Here is a 22,976-nt window from a genome sequence, read left to right as displayed (position 1 = left end):
GTACTGTCGGTTCAGTTCAATGAGTTTTTTTAGTAACAAAACAATAAATAATTAAGATAAAAGTGATGATGCGCCTTTTCAGCATCAATATAAAATGGACTCTCTTGATATTTTCTTCAGTAAATTTATGAAATGATTGAAGATTTTCAATGTAATATGCTTAAGGTAATTCGAGATGCCCATTAAATCGATTGCTTTGAAAAATTATCAGAGATAATCTGAGCTTTTGGTCTTCCAAATATCTTATGAACGAAGTATAAGTTTAATAAGATTATCTTTGCTACTAATGTCCCTGGACAAAATTTAATATGCATACGTATATTATCTCTATATTTTTTTTATCATATGTTCCAAAAACAAAGGAGGTTCATAATTAGACCGCTTTTTTTACCTCCTACCTTCTGCTTTAGTACCTCCAAAAGGGACGGTCGGTCTTTTTGGTATAAAATAATTATTTTGCATATTACAGAGAATGTATCGTTTTTATCATATTTTGTTAAACCCACTACACTAGTGGAAAATATTTTACAATCTCTTACAGCATTTTAACGAAAACATTAACATCGCGTCTCGGAAGATATTTCGGTGTAGCGCCGGATGTATAAAACCAAAATGACAAGTTAAACGAACCAAATGGTCTGACGAAATGAGGTGCGCTCCGCACAAAATGTCACAGTTCAGAGCTGTTATTGCAAAGGTCAAACCGATATTCGACAATAGATATTATACTGATCTAAGCATCGGTATTACGTCGCTACGTATCAATCAGTGAGATGATTAAAAACTGCTAATATCTTACATTTCTTCTTCGGAAGTGAAGGATATGTAGATAATGTATTTACTCAATTTCTCGCTCGTAATGTTTCAATTTCATTATCATCATCATCATCAGCCCATATATGTTCCCACTGCTGGGACACAGGCCTCCTATGAGGGTTCAGGCCATAATCCACCACGCTGGCCAAGTGCGGGTTGGCACATGTCACATGTCGTCGAACTTTTAATTCTTGGACATGCCGGTTTCCTCACGATGTTTTCCTTCACCGTTAAGCAGTGGTGATGTTATCCACATGCGCAGATAAATTGAAAAATCAATTTATTTCCTGCACGCTCGCCCGGTTCGAACCCCGACTTACCGATTTTGAAGTCCGAGGTTCTCACCACTGAGCCACCACTGCTTTTAGCCACCACTGCTTTGTTTCAATTTACAAACGAAAAATTAATTAAATGATTGACTATATACATATACATAATATATACAAGTATAATGTCTTCATGAAATTGTACAGAAATTTTATTAAAATGTTTTATAATTTGTGAATTTTCACTTATACAATCTACAATGACTTATACGCCAATTGTTTATATTGCAAGTTTATTAAGTTTTTGCAGTTTTTATTAAGAGCAATAAAGAATAAATAATGACCTGATAACAATTAACCGCTAGTGTAGACTACACAAATGGGTTCATACCACTTGTTAATTGTCATTAATTACAATGTGTACTCATAAACATACGTAAATGGCATATATAAAAAAACAGCAACAACATATGAATAATAGCTTAAATTTTAAGTATTTTATATTCTTACTAGACGCTCGCCCGGATATAAAGATTCCTGTTTTATCCCAAGGGAGCGGGATAAAAAGTATCCCATCATTCCCTGTCTGTATACCAAATTAACAAACTAACTTTCACATTTATAATATTAGTGTATATACTAAATCAAATTATAAACTGACCCGCCAGACGTTGCTCCAACGCTTTCCTATCGTTGTGCCGGGTGCTAACTGTCCATGTGTTTTGAATAATTTTTGGCAAAAAATTACCAAGTATTTCTTTCATAATATACATCTAGTTACAATAACAAACACAACTGGCAGTTCACACGTTATAAAGGCAAATAACATCATGACACGAGAATTTTTATGTATATAGATATATTAGAGACATATTGAGTATTATATTGTGTCTATCTATAAACTTAGATACGGACCAATTACTATTTTAGTAACTAATCCATTATCATTGCCAAAAAGCGAATACGTATTGTATACAAATAAACGATATCGTTATCTTATCTGTGAATATTGAAACAATCGCGAAATTGAGTCAAGGTATTGATGTTCTTGAATATTTTATCGCATTTCCGTGCAGTGAATTGAGATTAGTTAGCTCTCCTTTGAACTGAATTATGTGATTCTCCATAATAACTATTGGTCAATTATATGTATACTGCATTGCATAATTACGTCTCAAAAATGAAGGAGGTCAATACAATATTTTTTTTTTTATTTGAACTCGGGTAATTTAACTCTGGGTTATTAACCGATTCACATGATATTTTTTATGTTTGATAGTGAATTGCTCTCGATTGACCTGATGTAGAAATGGTACCCAATGTCCCAGGGACATCGGTGATATTTTTTATAGAAAGCAATTATTTTTTAACCATCTCCTTATGTCGTCGCTTATTTTATGCATAACTAGCTATCCGCCCGCGGCTATGCCCGTGTAGTCGCAGGAAACTTAGACCCGGGGTTTTTCTCGCATGTTCCCGCTCCCGTGGGATTTCCGGGATAAAAACTATCCTATGTCCGTCTCCTGGGTCCAAGCTACCTCTGCATAAATTTTCAGCCAAATTGGTTAATCCGTTCTTCATTTATAAATAGTGTAACTAACACCACTTTCTTTTATATATATATATATATATAGATAAGAAGGAATAATCGCGGGCAACACATTCAAAGATAATAACATTGCAACAGATATAATATGCAACCCTAATACAATTAATACTGTTCAAAAAACATTCCTAAATATAAATACGCAGCGGTAAACACGAAACCGTTAAACCGTTTTCGCAGGACATGCGGATAACACCGTAGCTAAGACAAATGACAGCGCCATATGAAATACAGTCTACGCATTTACTATGTAACAGTATTTTCGCTTTGGTATCGCTTAGACAAACGGATAATACTCTGCAGTCTAATGTACTCGTCTATCGGTGTTACAAATTTTTACTCTTACAACATTTATTCTTACCTAATATATGTATAGACTAGCTGCGCCCCGCGGTTTCACCCGCGTAACGTATCCGTATCCCGTAGGGATATCGGGATAAAAAGTTGCCTGTATGTTATTCCAGTTGTTCAGCTGTCTACGTACCAAATTTCATTGCAATTGGTTCAGCAGTTTTCGCGTGAAACAGCAACAAACAAACACACATCCTTACAAACTTTCGCCTTTATAATATTAGTAGGAAGGATTCAGATGAAACCAACACAGAAACAAAAAAAAAATCGGTCAATTGCGAGCGAGCAGGACTCCTGACGACACTAAAGGCACAAGGTATAAATAAAAAAAATTGGTCGGCCATCCAAGTTGTGACCGTGCCAACCGCCGCTTTACTTCGTTTATATTTGGATGTACATCATTTTAGCAAATTTTAACTGTCCAATTATCAGGGTTTATTCAGACACGGTGGTGCCTGATGACAGACATATACGAATAGACTGACGGACGGATAGACTGACATATATACGAATTACGAGAACTTCCACAATTCAACACTATGGCATTCCATTTACTCTACCAGAGCACTAAAGGGCCACGTTGCTTCGTCGTTTAGCGCCTAATAAAACTCCCCGTCCCAGTTCGACATCGCTTCTAGTTCACAGTCATACACATTTGGAGCGCATCCCTGACACCCGCCTAGACAATAAAAACTAACGCGCCAGCGTTGCCAAGAGTTACCGTGCTCTATTTTGGTAACCTACCCGAAATACAGCATAAGTGGGACAAGTAATGATCGATACTCGTTACTGAGACGCTCAATCAGGTGAGGGTGGCGTGAATTTTTCATTAGCTTTCGTATGTGACACTTTTAGGCTTGCTTTTTACTTCTGTGCTATCTTATGCAATTCGAATGAAATAAAAAATAAGCAATAAGAGGGATGACAGATAATAAAGAAAAAATCATTTTTTTCTTTGAACAAAACTCATTCATGGCACAGTGGCCTGAATAACAAACCTGTCAAATTGCTGATTGATTTAATTTTACCAGTTATAAACAACAGCCCTAATTCCTTTTCAGGAATCCATACGATATAACGCGACTTCGTTCAGTTTCGTGTAAATGAATTTAAAGTGCACGATTATTAAATTAATAAATCAGAAGCGTGCACATAATTTCGTCGCTCGCACAGAGCGAGGAACTCGTGTCATCAATAATTACGATTACTTTCTAGCGATAAGTAATTGGTTTATTTAAAAGCTATATCGCGATTTATATAATAATATTAATTAACAACTGAATGAAATACGTAATCAAAAGTTATATGATAATGAAAGAAATGCGAATACTTAGCTTGAAAGCTTTCAGCTTACTCTTAAAATTTAAAACACTACCAAACCTCTCAAATTGAGTTCATCGCGATAGCAATGTCGCGCAAAGAAATTCGTTAAGTTAATAAATGACAATACAGCCGAAATAATAAATACAAATGTTATTTCAAGGGACACGTGTTTCTATTCGATTTTTAAATATGAAAAATAACGAATTTATTCTGTGATTTTATATATTCTTGTTAGTAAAACTGCATAATAACCTAGAAAATTGTAAATTTTCACAGCAAATTCTACCGTGAAACTTTCGCTTCGCTCGACTTTCGCCACGATCGCTCTACAAGTCAATACCAGCTAATTAAACCATTGCATCATATTATCTACTATATAAAAATAAGTCGGGTTTTCCTTCCTGACGCTATAACTCCAGAACGCACGAACCGATTTCCACGGTTTTGCATTCGTTGGAAAGGTCTCGGGCTCCGTGAGGTTTATAGCAAAGAAAATTCCGGAAAAATTTCAACAGAAAAGCGGGAAAAACGAAGCCATCTGGTGGCGAAACGGAGTTCGCCGAGTTTGCTAGTCTTAATATATATAAATCTCGTGTCACAATGTTTGTCCTCAATGGACTCCTAAACTACTTAATCGATTATAATAAAATTCGCACACCATGTGCAGTTCGATCCAACTTGAGACATAGGATAGTTTAAATAATTTTAATTACGATAAATGACAACCCGGGCGGAGCCGGGGCGTGCAGCTAGTATAGGTATATGTATAAACGTGGAATAATTTGCATACTCTCAAAGCAAGAAAAGCATCACAACAATCTACACTGACATAGTTTGTAATTCACGAAAACAAATAATGTCAAGGACTCTATGATTTATCTCTTACCGCAAAAGTACCACTTTCCTATGTATATTATCACTTTGATTTTCTCAGCGTTACTTGTGTCCGTACATAATATAAGCAGGATCCAGGTTTGGGTAAGTACTTATTGTATGCTTATCTTCGAATAGCTGTTGCGTTGTTATTGATGAAGTACATTACAATTAAATGTAACTAACAGTTTTTAAATTGCAATAACATAAAAGAGACTTAAGAGCAGTGGAGGCTCTTTAGAGATTATACTCTTATTTATTTATTTATAACACAGGCATTTAGACACCGATTTTTATGAAGTTTTTATAAAGGTTATTTTTGAATTCTTGAGATTAAACCTTTCACGATTATTAGGACTACAACAAGTTACATATAATTTTTTTCCTTTTTTCACCTTATTTTATAATAATTTATTTCATATATTATATTGTATAATTTTTACTTATATATAATATTTAGTATGAACACCAATTTGCATTTAAAATATCGATAAGTATGCATGTATGTTTATTCTTCTAACTGGCACTCCAGCAAGGGTCTACTGAAAATCAGCGCTGCGCATTACGCGTAGCAAATGCCGAGTAGTTACCCATTTAGCACCACGCCGATTAGTTATAAGTCCACATTTTTATTGTACATTCGTTAACATTGTGAGGTGTTAAATAAAAATTATTTCTTTCTTCTCTCTTAAGAAGAAAAAGAACCCATACATTTTTTGTTTGTATTGGATCATATATTAAATATATAGGACGTTTTGGACCCGCAGTAGAAATCGTTTGTAGTTGATATCGTCCAAGCGGCAAAATAACTCAGAATCAAAGGTTTAACTTTGTTCCACCAATGTAAACAATCACGTCGCAGGGGACCCACATGTCGGTGACTAAGGCTCTTCTAAAAACAATGACGAATTCAATAGAGTCGATTCTATGTAATAATTACGCGTAAGATGCATTTATTAGGAATGGGAAGAATAGTAAGTTACTCAATCGTGGTTGTCTCAAATTTTTACAGAGAAATCTATACGAATCACACTAATGTTATTAATGTGAAAGTTTGTTTGTTCGAATGTTTGTCCGTCAATCATGCTGAAACTACTGAACGGATTTTGATGAAATTTGGTATACAGACAGGTCGCATACCTAACTTGGGTGATAGGGTACTTTATATCCCGATTAAATGCTTCCTTGGGATAAAACAAGAATCTTCTTCAGGTCTAGTAGAAATATAGTATATATTATAAAAAGATTTTTCTGCACGACTTCACTTTTTGTCACACATGTCGAAAACTACATGAAACAAATATTTATCCAATCTAATCCTTAACTCAATATTTTCACAACAATTTGACATTATTTACTTGGTTTGCACCGTACATATCCACAATAATATACTCTACACTCAATTTAATTACTCTTAGATAAGAGATATGTTACAACGGCCTGGTATACGGGAATCTGGACCAAGAGAAATGTCGCATTAAAATTATTACTACCTACTGTTGAAACGTTAAAAAGCGATACGATATTGCGTAAATCAGGAACGTTTTAACTACTTAACTATTTGTTTTTATGCTCGAGCGAACAACCATGCTCGCTCGGGGGTTCGCTTGATGGTAAGCGATCACCACACGAACACGGTAATAGGTATTATTTCAATAAATATCTAAGATAAACCGATGAGAAAAAGCACTTAATTAACTATATGTTATGACGATCCGAAACCGTATTTTCTATAGAAAATTTATATAATTAATTTAATATTAATTATAATTAAAAATAATAAAATTTTTAACTACTGTGGCGCTGGTGAATTAAGGGCTTTCCATTTTACAAGTCTTAAGCTTATTTTTTATTAATTAGTACTTGTTTAGATTGGTGAAGGTGGCAATATTTCGGGACATAATTGATCGATCTCTCACCACAATACATCGATCAGTTATTTTCCATGAAATCTTTGTTAACTTTAGTTATTTAAAAATGCGGGCATCACAAAATTAAGTGTTCTCCAAGACATGTCAATTGTGAGCGAGTGAGTCAGCCGGTGCATGAGTCAATCAGTTTAGATTAGAACGAGTAATAAAGCATGTTTATTTACGATAGCGTAGCAAGGGGCTGCTAACTGAGGAAGCTGGTACTGTCGTGATGTAACTAGTAAATATATATTTCTTTTTCATATCATAATAAAATACGGCGAGTTACACAGAGATTGTCATTGGCTACTGTTGGCTTCATGGAAATGGGATTGTAAAGCAGCTGATTAGAGATATATCCTCTCTCATCTCTAGTTTAGTTCTAGTTCTAATTCTTTTCTATAAAAAAGCCACCGACTTTCCTCTGTTTTTTTTTTTGTTTCGTTACTTGATAACTCCGAGGGATTTCAGACAAATGCCGTGATTGTTTTTCTGTTTCATAAAGTATTGTAGTCCAGCTTTAGTATCTGGTACCTCACCGCAGGGATGTTGGTGACCTTTTTTTGTAAAAAAATGTATTATTATTAGTAGATACGGGCCGAGGGGGATTAAGTTAAATTTTTACTCAAATCAAAATGAAGTCTAATGAAGTCTCTTATTCGATAGCATGGCCAATATGATACGATAAAAGATACATACGTAGTAAGTACTTACAATATTACTTATACGTGTACATGGTAAATAGTACTTCCATACTAAACTATATTGTTCGATTGTTTAATCCATACAATGGCTAGCGTGGAAAAGTTTCACCATAGGAAAGGTTCATAGCTAAAAATATATCGATCTAGCCAAGTACACCAAACCCAAACATGATTAATTAAATTTAAATATAATATTTAAGTAATACGTATTACTTATGTATGTAAATACATATTCACTTATAAATTTCGTTAAGACCGACATTAAATCATGATTTCTTTCAGAGATATTAGACATTTTATAAACTAACTAGACGCTCGTCCTGCCCGGATAAAAGATTCCTCTTTTATCCCATGGGAGAATTTAATCGGGATATAAATATCCTATCACCCAAGTCAGCTCTTACCCTGCCTGTATACCAAATTTCATCAAAATCCGTTCAGTAGTTTCAGCGTGATTAATGGATAAACATCCAAACAAACAAACTTTCACATTAGTATTTTCTTTTGTTTGATTATACGCGAGTATTATACATTTAGAAATTAAAAACGTTTTAACTTTTTAACGGACTTTAAACGCGATTTATTCATTATATTAGTAACCTGTCGTTTCGAACACTTTACAGCGAGCGTGGTCACGGGGAGAGAGACGTCTCCCCGAACTTAGCTTTCACATCCTACTTCCTACTAATATTATAAATGCGAAAATTTGTAACGATGTGTGTGTGTTTGTTGCTCTCTCACGCAAAAACTACAGAACGGTTATAATGAAATTTTGGTACGTAGATAGTTTGACAACTGGAATAACATATAGGCAACTTTTTATCCCGATATTCCTACGGGATACGGACTTACGCGGGTGAAACCGCGGGGCGCAGCTAGTTTATTATAAAAGTGTGAAGCGTGATTGTGTCCAAGTATCATCTTCGTAATAGGTAGCTATTTAAAATATGTTAGGTGCCTATACATAATACAGCGTTCATCGTTTATTTACGTTAAATTACGTAGTATTCAGTGATTCAATGGGAAAATAATACATGAACAGATCATTCACCAAGTCATCAAGTATTTCATTGGGAATGTGAAAAAACAGTTTCAAATACTCATTGAAACTGTTTTTTCCTTGTCTCCAGCTGAATAAGAAATTATCATCATATGACTTGTGCTTCGTCAGCATAACTCACAACTAAGTATACTAAGAAGTAGCACCTAATATAAAGCAGAAGAGTTTGTTCGTTTGTTTGTACGCGCTAATCTCAGGAATTTGGTCCTTGAGTGCTGTAGGCTATATATGTACCAAGGGCAAAGACAGGGCGGACAACTTGTTCTAGATAAAGGTAAAAATTACGCCAACGAGAATATCTTATATATAAAAATCAATTGCTGTTCGTTAGTCTCGCTAAAACTCGAGAATGGCTGTGCCGATTTTGATAATTTTGGTTTTGCTGCATTCATAATAGTCCAGGGAAGGTTTAAAAAGGTAAAAAATACGGATAAATGTTTCAAAAAAAGGTCAATGGCGTTGCGAAGTTCGCCGGGTCAGCTAGTTATATCATAAAAATCCAAGGAATATTTAAACTTTTAAAAGCACACTTAATTGTACTTATTCAATTGCAGTTTATTTGTAAGATCTTCATAAAAACAAAAACAAATTAAGCTTTTGATAAATATAATATAGTTATAATTTATACATACCATGATTATTGCATTGGCTTTGTACCTACGATATTTTCCGAACGAAAACTAATTAACAATTATAAAAAAATATAAACACTTTTCCATTTAACAGTACCGCAGTGAACGTTTGTTTATACGTCATGCTAGACTGCTCTATTTAACTGTACAAGAGCACCTCCCTATTAATATTATAACATACTCAAACTTAATCTAAGTTTAGAATACAACTTAACTTGTAAACAATTTCTTAATTTAGTACAACGTAAATAGGGTCGTGCTTTAACTTAATTTTCAATTTAAATATTTTCCCTGATAAGAAAGACTAATGCAGATATGCATCTATAGTAAAGGAAACATTACTTTTTTTTGTTTGTATGCTTATAACGTTTTCACACAAAAACTACAGGACCGATTTTAATATGCAATTCTAGAATTATTTTAGTTAAATTCTAGTACCAACGTATACTGTGAATGCTAGTGTCTATGCAAGTAACATGTATTTATTTCTACGTAACCTTACTTCTGCATTCTCATGAATTGATTTCGATTAATTTAAACATAGCAATAAATCAATGAAGACATAACGTTTGATTGGGAGATAAATTTTAACATGGAAGAGATACAAGAGGCGGAAATTCATTTTCCTTTGTAGATACATCTTCTATGTGTGTGTTTGTCACTGAACTAAACGGTTGGACAAATTTTTATTACATTTTTCATTACTTCAGGTGATTACACACAAGTACAATAGAATTCTGCGAGTTTATCATTCATCGACCATAGCAGACTTCATATTTATTAATTTCACAACATTGGACTGTTATTTAAATATCAGATGATTCAGCTGGAGGAGATTTTGCATAGCGATTATGCAAATACATATTGCCACTCAGTATAAGCTGTGCTAAGCTTTCAGTTAATGCTTCCCTAAACTATTTACATATTAATTTTTAGTTTTATAGCAATGAAATGCTTTATAAATGAGAAATTTTAAAAGTATAGAAAAAATTCGATCGCGTGGCGGGATTTCAGCCCGCGTCTCTTTGCCATACGTGTAATGTTATACTTATAAGCATATTTTTTTATACTACATGAAGCAACAATTAGTATTACGTTTGCCCTTCTCTGTAGGAACTGCTTTTCGCTCTCTAGAACTTTCTATGTAATGTATGCATGTAATGAGCCCCAGAAGGAGTTTCTTTTAAACTGGTTGGACCTGATTGTTAAAACCTCTTTTTTAATAATATAACAATACGACTGAATATAAGTCATAATGAAGAATCCAATATTTGGGATTCACTTTGGCTTTATGTATCTACTGTAAATAAGTACTAAAGTTTAGTGTTTTACTGATGAAACAGTGATTATTTTACAACACACAGGAATTCAAAATATCCACATCAATTAAGTAGTCATTTCCGTAACACAGGCTATGTACTCGATCACAGTTTGCCTTACAAAGAATCGAGTGCCAGTACGGTGACGAATAGTGATGTGCTTTATCGATTCATAATGTCAGTGACATTATGAGGCGCATTACAATCGGTTTGATAACTGCCCTATATACTTCTTAACGTGTACATTCTACAACTGTGCTATAACGTTAGATAAAATAAGTAAGAAGTGGGGCGATCTTATTATCTTGGTTTTTTTTAGAACTAGATTTCCGCCCGCGGCTTCGCTCGCATGGTCAAAAGAAAAGATAAATAGTTTTTCCGCGCGTAGTGCCGCAAAGTATATCACGGGTCTCAAAATATATCTGCAGCAAATTCCATTCAAATCAGTTCAGTGGTTTAGGCGCGAAGGAGAGCCGAGGGGGTCGCGGACGAATTCCAACTAGCACCCGTGGCCCCTTCACTTATGTGGCTCGACGGAACACAGTGGGGTTTTAGTCGGTAGGAATCCGACATAACCCACGACCTCTTCCCCGGGGGCCGTGGGTATCTATGCAAGATTTCCCCACTATAAAAAAAAAATAAAAAAAATAAAAAAAAAAGGCGCGAAGGAGAGACAGATACACAGTTACCTCGCATTTATTTAATATTAGTAAAGATCTTATGAAATAAGAATTAATCTAATATATAAAATTCTCGTGTCACAGTTTTCGTTGCCATACTCCTCCGAAACGGCTTGACCGATTCCTCTGAAATTTGGTAAGCATATTGGGTAGGTCTGAGAATCGGCCAACATCTATTTTTTATCCCGATATTCCTACGGGATACGGACTTACGCGGGTGAAACCGCGGGGCGCAGCTAGTTACTTATAAAGCTCATTTTAACCGCGCATGCTGCTTAAAAATCAAACATATCGTTTTTTACAATTGTAAATGCTTTCTTTGGTACTATTACACAAAGCATACATAATGTGATAAGGCCAACCAATAAATTGCGTATCTACTATATATTTCTTATACATATAATAAATAAATTTTATAAGTTACTGCACGCGCAATCCAACCTAAACCTGTGCAAAGAATTTCTGTTCGATTTTTTTAAATTATCTCCATTACAAATCTCTACTAACAATAAACAACAATCTCTTAAAAATAGAATTACCAAATGTTGCTCTATGTGGATCGAAATTATTCACGTACATAATATATCGTCGAATCATTTTCATTTTCAATAATAAAGGGGGAATACCAATAGAAGGAAAAAGAGATATTACCTTAAGACATTTAAGACAGAACGTGTGCTGGCATGGCAGGACGCGAGAGGAGGTGTCCAGGCGCTCCAGACAGACGGAACACTCCAGCAGGTCATTGAGTAGACCTTCATCCATCCCGGTCTTGCGCTGGAAATAACAAAAGAAAATATTGAGTTAACATTTCGTTTTTGTTTATATCAATGGTCCCACATTGATAATTTCCTTAAATACACAATCCTAGATGTGAATTTCTGCTGATTAATATATTATTATGCATACATAAGGGCCTGGTAATATATATAGATACACCCAAATGCTGTGTGTATTCGCAGAGGAATTATTGATGGAAAAATAAGAAAATAGCAAAAAAAAACTATATGAAACTGCCTCTTTAATGCCTATAAACGACAACAAAGCAACAACAAGATCAATAAATAAATAGTTATAATGTAAGTTAAAAATAACTGTTTCAAAATAGCTTTCTTAGGTAAAGTTCAATGGGGTGACTGAAGTTCTAAATAACAGGGGTTAGTTATATACATAAATATAGAATAGAGTTAATAGAAAAAGGTATGAGTTGTGTACATTTTCAATATGTATAGAAGTAAAAACAATAATATACATCACTTCATTTTACTACCATTGTACCTAATCAAAATCTACTGAAATTTCTTAAATACATAAAGAAAAAGGCTAAAGCTTTTGGACATTTATGAAGATTAAATTTTTTGTACATTTGTGATGGAATGGGTACCTTTCCTAAACAACTCCTTAAATAATTATATCTACTATAATATTGATTGATAATTTACAAGATGGAAAATATTACAAAGAATAACTTGAATCTTGTTATAAACTACATATATCTCATAATTAATATTTCATTTATCGTAAGTTAAGTTTACAAATGATGGAAGAGAGATAAGTGTACATTGGATAAATCATTAGCTACCTACATCATGTCATATAAGACCATGCAATTATGTGTATTGATTAAACTCACAGTGGAGCACAATGCCATTGTGACATAATAACAATCACAATAATCATAAGATTCTGAGAATAATTTTTTTACGCCTGGATTTTTCTTGGCATCCTCAATTTGTGGCTGGACCTTTTTTTATTCTTTTGTTTGCATATTAGCATTAGCTCTATGAGTTCCTGTTTTTTTTTCTGTGTTCTGGGGGATTTCAACAAAAAATAAAAATCAGTCAAGTGTGAGTCAGATACAGACACTTAGAGCACAAATAAGATAAAGAGTAAGTGTAAAAAATTGGCCACCCATCCAATTTATGACAATTGCCAACCATTGCTTCACATGGAATTTTATTCTTTGTTGTTATAGTGGCAACAGCAAATTATCATCAGAAAAGTCATAGTAATAGGGTTCTATTACACACTTTAGGCGAGGAACCCTAATAGAAAAATTTATCAATCTTAGCTTATCTTACCTCAGATAGCTAATCAGCTGCTGAACTGTTTAGAAAAACAAAACAATTATTTGAACACAGTTTGAAGTAATTAAACTTCAAACTGAAACTTCAGATCCATATTTTGAACTTGGATTTAGACTTGGATTAACAATTAATTGATTAATTAATATTTCATACTTTTACTGAATTTGTTTGTTCTAGGTCAACTGAACATGAATATTTTCCAAAACTTGCACAAAAACAACAATCAACAGTAAATTTACAACAATAACAATTATAATTATTGTTCATCTATACTCATACTATAAAAAAGAACCTCTTGTATTTTATATATGTTTGTAATGTTTTTATGCAAAAACCACTAGACAAATTTTAAAAATTCTTTCACCATTAGAACTGTATAACTTCATTGAGAGACATAGGCTATATTTAAGTACCATGGGCGAACAACTAGTACATATAATATAATGGTATTATTATGACAAAACAATAAAGTTCATTTACCTTCATGTGTTTTTGCTAGCAATTGCTCCTAGAAAGGCCATATAAAAAGGGGTTGCTTCAGAAATATGGAAAAGTATTTTGTAGTCATTAATAAAACATGTTTTAAACATCAAGTGTGCATATTTTATATACCTTTTAAGATTTTATAAATGTAAAATTACTACTTACAACTTATGTCTAAAGTTTATAAAATTTATAAAGAAACCTTGCTCACTTTTTATTTCTATTTTGTCCCTGTAAAAATTATAATGCTCAGTCGAGAAACTTGCATAAAAATAAACACTATTATTGTAAAAGCAAATTATTAGACAAGATGCTTTTATTAAGAAATTTATGTCTACAAATATTTGTATGTATCACAAATTTATGACTATTCGTTTTGTGACAAAACAAGACCATGCTCTTTCTTGGAAATTTGCCAGAATAAAGGAATCTCAAATGTTTACATTGTTTCGAAATTCTGAGATCAAAAAGCATGCAAGTTTATTTGAGAAACATTAAAATATCTCATTTTAAAATAGACATGTTGTCTTTCTTAAAACATAACCCGATAGAATTACTTACGAATGAATTTTAATATCGTTAGTATTTATGGATTAACGGTCGTCGACTGAACTCTTGGTTGCATTTTAGTATTTAAAACAATGATGACTCACCGAATGTTTTAAATTCCAACGATGTTAGCGGGAAGTCAATCCATTATTGCAAAGCACGAAACAAAACCTGGAGTAACCACCCCAACCCATTCACATAGAAAATTTTCGATACACAAACGGTTTTACACAACACATACTTTTAACACTTGAAGGAGTTAAATTATTGCACAAATACGCGAGGGCCACTGGGAAGAAACTGCTATTGTGAGAAATATGCACTTGTTCTTACAAAAACTAATACAATTTCACGCACAAATGCCAAATGCCATTCTCACCGCTTGTACTTTTCATTCGTTTGACCAACATGATGAACGAAAATTGCACTGGAATGACATGGAATGTCGAATGAGTCAATGAACCATTCGTTCAAAAACTATAATTGAAAAAAAAAATTTTATTCAGGCCCAAATATAACTCATTTTATTTCAGTATGATGTTTATTTTAAGCACGTTTCAAATGTACTTTGATTAATGTTAGCAAAACTATGACATGAAAAATGGACCAACAAGTTTGAGCTTAACTGTTAGTTAAGACATATTACGACATATTACTGTATAGGTATATAGCATACTGCTCTGCTTCGTTCGATGAGTAGGGGAGGCGAAGGACAATATCCTTTTCCTTACCCTTCCCAGTCTTTTCTTTTATTCTTCTTATGAATCCTTTCATAATCCATTTTGCTTGCCAGCTTGAAGTCGGCAATCCATTTGGAGACGTAAGGTCGGCAATCGACCTTAAAAAAAATGTCCATGGGCTGTGGTAGCGCTTATCATCACGCGACCCACCTTCAGCTCCATTGCTGACGATGACATTAAAAAAAATATATTATACTAGTAGCCCGTTAGGCGTTCTGTGTCTTGTTCCATCGGTAAGCAATTATTATTCTGTGACTGTCGGTGACAGTCATGTTATGTCAATTGTCAAATGACAGGAAAAGCAAGGTGTTTTTTGTTATTGATATTTCGCTATCATTCAATGCGTGAACATTCTATAAAACATGTCTCGAGATAAAAGTGTTTGGTTTGCCGAAGAAATATTATTGGATGCTAAACTTATAAATTTCCAACTGGAGACTGGAGAATGGGACGCTGTCGAAGAAATGTTACGTGCTGAAGCACAACTCTCGCGAGATGCAGAAACCGGGAGATTACGACCGTAACTATGGCTTTATATTATTTAAATATAAGTTAGACGTTTAAAAATTACTAATATACTTTTATTAATTATATATTTCAGTAAAAAAGCATCAGAATATACGTTACGTCTCATAGCCGAGGTGCTTCACATCATGAGGCTAGATGTAGAACAAGCTTCGTATAATCGAAGTACATTAGCAGTAGCTGAACAATGCTTGCGACTCGTCCGATCCTGCGCAGCCGCGGGTACGAAAATGCAAACATACATATCAAAAGAACTCTCAATTCTTGATTCTATGCTCATTTTGGCAACTGAATACCAACATCCAAGTGTTGATTTCTTAAACGATGAATTACAAAAGAAATATGAATCGTGTATGACTGTTCTTGTTCAAACATTGGGCAATTTAGTTGTGAACAATCCTTTTAATCAGATAATAATCTGGAATAAGTTTGAGCCTACAATACTTAATTGTTTGGTTGGTCAGAATGATAAGATCGCCTCTGCAGCTGCTATGATTGTTTATAATATATTGTTGGGTCAACCAAATGTGTTGCCAGATGATGTAACACTATTGAACTCTCTAGCCTATATGTATAACAATGGAAACGCAGAATACCCTCATTTAATCATAGAATATCTTATTGGAGTTGAGAATACTTATATAGAGAAACTATTTTCTAAACTCGATCCTGAATGTAGAATGCTAGTACTGAACCTTGCTTATAACATACTTATGTCTACCGAATCTCAGGATATCAATGTTTCCGTAAATTTCGTAAAATTCATGGCCCACGAATTTAAACATAAATCGGATTGTATTTTGAAGACAGTGGATAAGTATGTGAATACTATTGAGCCGCAGGAAGTTGTGTTTTTACTTGAGATTATAGCAACGGCATCAAGTATGGATGCTTATATGGACTGTCTGCAGAGTGACACGTCATTATTTATTAACTGTGCTTGTAAGTATTCATTGTGAAATAAGATAATAGAATTAGTTTAATGGGCAATGTAATGATAAGTCTTTTAGATAGATTTTACACATTTCTCAATGGATGAGTTAAATAACAGAAAATGTAGAAATTGAAAAATTATTATCATTATTTTTAAAAATAACTCTTTAAATTAATTATGGTTTGTTCATTGCCTTAAAATTTTGTAAAATGGTTTCAATATTATATGTTTTACTTGTGTTTTTATTAGTCACAATGATTTTACAGTTCTCTTACGAGCCATCCATAAGCTAGGTAAAGAGAGCAATAACTTTTTCTCATCAATAAATAAATTGTATGAGGCAACTGGTAAACAATTGGTATGCGATGAAAATATGCCTGCTGTGACAACACCCGGTGAAAGTGAGTATACAATAAAAGATATAGACATAAATATACCTTTTTTGAACCAAGACAAATACAGTTAGAAAATAACAGGATAACTAAAAGCATGCTTTTACAATATAATTAGGTAAATTGTTTAATTTTTTTCTTATACAGAATATCTATATGGAAATTATGTTATCATGAATAAAATTAATTAGTTATGTAAAATACAAATATAAATAGACGCCAAGTTATCCCCATGTCATTACAACTTATAGACAACACATACACAACACAATAATTTCATAAAAATGTATCAAACCATTCACATAACGTTTATGACTTATTTATTATTTAGAATTTCAGAAATATAGGTATATTTATTATATGATAATATTATACTTTTAGATCCACTATGTAAAAATGATTCCGCCGAAAATATGCTATCTTGCAATGAAACAACATCTGAATGCACCGAGTCCGAAAGTAGCGAGCAGTATTTCGAGTGTACTGACAACATAGCATACATGGAAAAAATAGATGCTCTGAATCCAGAGTTACAAAAATTCGATGCAGAAAAGACACTGCGACCTGGTGACGTCAACGTGAAAATAGATAATGATTTAACGAAAGTCGCTTTCAAAAGAAGCAGTTCGGTGCCGAAAGGCGCTACAGACGAGCGTATACAGTTACCAACGAGACGCATCAGCTTAGAACATAAGATTGATATCTGTGATGATACTGAACCGCCTCTAATAATCGACGCTCAGTCACCAACTGCGAGCATGAATACGATAGCCGAAGTGATACCTGTTGCGTTGCAACCAAGGTTAGACTTGGATACAAGTAGGACAGACTCCCAAGACAGCTCGCCTAATGATCCCCCAACTGAAATACATCTGATCAAGGAAGAAAAAGAAGTCACGGTCAAAGCATCTCCAAGTGAGATCTCACCACCCTTATCCGAAACGGTACATGAGACGGAGTCGCAGAAACAATCACCAGATACTCCAAAGGAAGTAAAGAAAAGCCAGAATTTGTCAACTGATTTCGATTTAAGCGAGCAATTGCAAAAGATTCTTGGTATTTCCTCGGAGAAAACGCGAGGTGATGCGAATGTTGAGAAGAAAACTGAACCAGCAAAGGAAGTCAAGATATCTGAAGAGAGTGTTGCTAATAAGGTGCCGTTTGTAAAAATCGATTCTCCCGAAATGCAAAAGACGAGGTATATATTACTTATCAACATGACTAGGATTATTTGAATAAAATTTGTGTCATAATTTTGCCTTAGTCCATAAGTGGATGTTATTAAAACAATTTATTGTTCTTATGTACTTGCTCTTTGGTAGCAATGCAGTTTTACTCTTTTTGAATTTACTTCATTTTCTTTTTTATCAAGTTTTAATACAGCCAAAGATATTTCAGATTGGGAGCTATAGACATGACGACACCAAAGAAAACAGTCACAAGTGTGGAAACCGTTGAGAGGCACGTTGCTTTTGGATTCAAAGCCACTTTGGTCAGAGTCCTTGCTAATCTGTGTTGGAAGAATCAGGAAAATAAAAAACAGGTAAGTAAATATTACACAGAGTAATCTTTCACAGCATACATGATACAGACTATGTAATATATAATAATATTTTTCAGTATGTCCTAAAGTTATTCTGCATACGTAAGGTTGAGTTCTACATAAGAAAAAGCGCTGCGTTATTAAAAGCTTCTGCATTTAATACATTTTTTTTTATGTTATAGTCGGCAATGTAGCTGGTGTGTCACCTGATGGTAAACGCTACCAAGTCGATGCAGACCTAAGGCCTCTTCAAATGGATTGCCAACTTTAAATTCGAAAGGGATTAAGAAAGGAATGACATAGTCCATAAGAAATATTAAATAAAATATTTTTAAATTCCCAATACAATTTTTTTATTGTTTTTAACTTTGACTTCATCCATTACTTTTCAGATGCGGGAACTAGAAGTGATTCCAGTACTTCTAGATTGTTGTAACATCGACGCTCGTAATCCTTGTATCCTTTGTATAAAGTTAGTGTTTTGAAATCGACGCATGGTAAGCGTGCATAGGTATTTTATATCTATGCAATATGACAATCAACTTACAATCAAAGTTTAAAGAGAAGCATACAGTATTAGAACGCCTTTGATTTCGCAGTAACAATTGAAAACGGCTAGACTATAGAGTCTAGACAATTTCGAAAATTTTTAATTTATGTTATTACTAAAAAGAGCCCACGGCTTCACTCGCGTAGTACATGCATACTATTATCCGTGTATGTACCAATGTGATACGATCAATTGATTTTGCGTGAAAGAATAAATAAACATCAACACTTTATTGCATATTTTCACGTTTATGATATTAATAGGATAAAACTTAGTTAGATTTGCAATCTTTCGCAATACAAATACTATGTAGAATTTATACAACGTAATAAAATATCATATTTTATCACTAAAACAAAAAAAATATCAAAACGTTCTATTTTCCACACCTTAAAAGGTAACAAAAATGTATTAACACTGTAATATTTTACTTATTTTATCCACAGAATTAGCATCGTTCTTTTCGTTCGTCGCACTCGATTTTTCCCAAAAGTATATTAAGGGCCAATTCCACAACTTGCCAATAAACTCAGTTCAATGTCTTTTTAACCATTTTTCATGTGTTTTAGCTTATAGATAAGCAACACACAAAAGATGTCAAACTTGGGGTTAGTTTATGCAATGTTTAATTGAATTTCCTTACAAATGTATAACAGTAATCATGCAATGGGTGATATTCGCTGTGAGAAATTTGTGTGAAAATTGTCCTGAAAACCAAGTAAGTATTTTTTATATTTTAACATCCTATTCAATGATACAACATGCTCTAAGTCTGTGTCAGAATATTACTTTATACATATTTATATCGTCATTTAAAATTTTTTAACTTTAACTGACATAACGCATTGTTTTTAACACCCAGTGTTTAAAAATATTATAAAAATATATCGATACGAAATACTATGAATACATAATATGAGAAGTAACATTCATCAGCTCCCTCATGCTCGGATGACCTGAAGAGGAGAACTTTAAACACGAATCACAGGCAGACTTTCTAAGAGACTCCAAAAAAAGGAGGAGGTCATCAATACAACTGTATTTTATGATTTCTTATTTAATTGAAATTAGGTGCCTCCCCAGTGGTCCACAATTTGAAAATGGTCTTTGGTTCTTTGGTTGAACTTGCTAATCTCAGGAAATACTTGATCGAATTGAAATATCACTGAAAAATTAATTTGTGTAAGACACAAAACTTGACATCGATATGCAGGAAATTGAAAAAAAAAATTATAGAAAAAAATGATACTGAAACTTAATTTTTGTTGCAGGAAGTTATATCAAGAATGACTCTACAAGGTCCTGTGGATAATGAAGTATTGCAGGAGATGGGCCTAACGCTACATACAGATTCGCAAGGAAATAGCATCAAAGTTGTTCCTTTGCCACGAAATTAGAAATAAATTAGTTATGATAATTGGCATACGTTATAAATGTAGTTATAATCCCGTATAGTAGATGAAAATCCTATATGAATTTTGATATTTATTGCAATTATCGAATGGAATAAATCGTTAAATCGTTAATTCGGTCGCAGTTTATAGTGTTGCCCTCTTTAGAACGTCAAAATGAGTGTTTCTCTGAAAATTCACCTTATCTCTCATCCCGAGGCTGATCTCCAACAGATTTATATGGTTAGAATCTGTCACTACTTACAATTACACGTACATGTAATGTTGCAATTGCTATGAATATAGTATATAACCTATTCGTTTTCGTCTTCGTTTTGTTTTCTCCAAGAGGAATGCACTACTCTAGTCTTAAATTATACGAACAAATGAATACAGTGTTTATTGATAAGTAAATCAAAGTGTACAATGTAAGAGTTTTTTTTTTCCTGAGGCAATTGACTCCTATGTAATTACATTATACTTTACGTTCTCGTACTCTCTTTTACTCTACGTAATAAAGAAATGCGTTTGCTTGAGCTAAAGAATAATAATATACAAATATAAGGCTCAAGATTTGACTAATGTCCAAAATTCTTTCACCGTTGATAGGTATTCCTTGCATGCCATAAGTAGGTTACATAATATGTACAACAGACGGACCGGTAGTATAAGTTCAGAACGCAATTTGCCATTTTGATATTTCAGAACGCAATTTGTTATTTTGACTTGGACATTAGTTCTCATTTTACATTTGACGTTGGTTGTCAAGGTTGACAACAATTTATTGTTGTTCTCAATTCTTGAATTAAGTTCTGTGACAAAAAAATATTTAACTTTTGAAAGCATCAGAAAAGCACCGAAATGGTAAAAATAGCTCTGCAAATAAAAGCGTCTTTGGAGTGTATAGAAAAATTATACACAAACCATCCTTATTACCAATGGTTTTTGAAATTAAAGTGCGGAAGCTGTGGAGAGGTTACCGATAAATTTCACGATCTCACTGAAGCTGAAAAAGTTCCACAGAAACATAATAGATCTGAGACAAATTTGCTTATAAAATGCAAACTGTGTTCGAGGGAGAATAGCATTGATGTTATCGAAGGAAGTAATGGTATGTCCAAATCGTTTGCGTTAAATATCTTGACTAAATTTTACATCAAGATTGTAAAGCGTAAAAGTAATATGGAACTTTGTATATTATTAACTTTTTATTTCCTGTAGGTGTACTAACAAGTGATGATGGAAACAAATTCAAGACATTAGTTATATTTGACTGTAGAGGTGTGGAACCTGTAGATTTTGAACCTAAGTCAGGATGGATTGCTGAATCGGAAAATGATGGTAAAATCTAATTAAAATACATTCAAAAGTTTCTTCTATACCTATACCTATATTTCTACATTTAATGTATGCAGATAAATGATTTGATGTTATGTTATGTTTAATACTACTTTAAATAAATTTAAAAAACTCCTAGACCACATCTCAGCTTACCTTCAGGCAAGATTGTGGTCAATCACTGCCCTATTATAGATAATAAATAAAAAAAATACTGTTTAACCCATTCTGTCATTGAAAACAGAAGATAGAGAGACACATAAACTATTCTTTGTTTTTATCCAAGTTCAAGGCAAGCAGAACTGGTGTGATGCTAACTTCTAGTATATTTTTTCTAATCGAAAACAGTAGTGTTAATAATGTTTCAAATTTGTAATTTCAGGAAAAAAATTTGAAGATGTTGATTTATCAGAAAAAGAATGGGCCGACTATGATGAGAAGAATCAGACTTCTGTTGGAGTGTATGAGCTGGAGTGGCAATTTATAAAAGTCAAGTAAATTTTACCTTAAGTATCATATTTTCTATGCATTTGTTATTAAATAAATATTGTTTCAATCTGTTAATCAATTTTAATTATAAAAACCAGTTTGGTTTACTAATTCATAAGAAGATAGACAGTACCTAAAATTTTATTTAAAGTTATTTTATGTAGAAATATAATAACTTACTTGCATATTTAATCATTCAGTGGTTTCTGACTTTCTAAATTAACTTCATAGCATAGTCTATGTTGAGCAGTATAACGAAAATGTCTAAGCAGGGTCTACTTCTACCAGTTATTGGTTCCAAAAACCATCCAGTGACACCTTGTTTAATTGTATACTGTACATTTTTAACACGCTTTTATTAGCTTCACTTGTATGTTTGTATGTATGTATGTAACTCACACCCGTTTTTCTCCCA

General features: G+C 33.3%; 3 protein-coding genes across 7 annotated transcripts in view; 2 read left to right on the top strand and 1 right to left on the bottom strand.

Moving 5' to 3' along the window:
• Nucleotides 1-15,048, bottom strand: part of LOC119837386 (E3 ubiquitin-protein ligase SH3RF1) — a 28,582-nt gene extending 13,534 nt beyond the window's left edge. For all 5 annotated transcript variants that reach the window (XR_005288141.1, XM_038362954.1, XM_038362956.1 and 2 more), the window contains exons 1-2: nt 14,764-15,048; nt 12,192-12,317 (exon numbers count right to left, since the gene is read on the bottom strand). Coding sequence is in view for 4 of the 5 variants with exons in the window: in XM_038362954.1 (XP_038218882.1) it covers nt 12,192-12,305 (114 nt within the window). In the remaining variant the exon portion in view is untranslated. The remainder of the gene's footprint in view (nt 1-12,191; nt 12,318-14,763) is intronic.
• A 634-nt stretch (nt 15,049-15,682) lies between these two features.
• On the top strand, nt 15,683-20,759 carry LOC119837418 (ataxin-10). Its single transcript, XM_038362992.1, has 8 exons — nt 15,683-15,919; nt 16,001-16,866; nt 17,125-17,259; nt 17,632-18,448; nt 18,649-18,793; nt 19,186-19,249; nt 20,000-20,061; nt 20,615-20,759. Exons 1-8 carry the CDS (start codon nt 15,762-15,764, stop codon nt 20,738-20,740), a joined length of 2,373 nt encoding a protein of 790 aa, XP_038218920.1. The 5' UTR covers nt 15,683-15,761; the 3' UTR covers nt 20,741-20,759.
• A 723-nt stretch (nt 20,760-21,482) lies between these two features.
• Nucleotides 21,483-22,636, top strand: LOC119837362 (UPF0587 protein GA18326). The gene is made up of 3 exons (XM_038362925.1): nt 21,483-21,845; nt 21,956-22,075; nt 22,455-22,636. The coding sequence occupies exons 1-3, from the start codon at nt 21,596-21,598 to the stop codon at nt 22,568-22,570; spliced, it is 486 nt and encodes a 161-aa protein (XP_038218853.1). The 5' UTR covers nt 21,483-21,595; the 3' UTR covers nt 22,571-22,636.
• The last annotated feature ends 340 nt before the right edge of the window (nt 22,637-22,976 follow it).

The sequence above is a fragment of the Zerene cesonia genome, chromosome 27 (assembly GCF_012273895.1).
Source record: "Zerene cesonia ecotype Mississippi chromosome 27, Zerene_cesonia_1.1, whole genome shotgun sequence".
Lineage (NCBI taxonomy): Eukaryota > Metazoa > Arthropoda > Insecta > Lepidoptera > Pieridae > Zerene > Zerene cesonia.
This window is presented reverse-complemented; position numbering and strand designations above follow the sequence as displayed.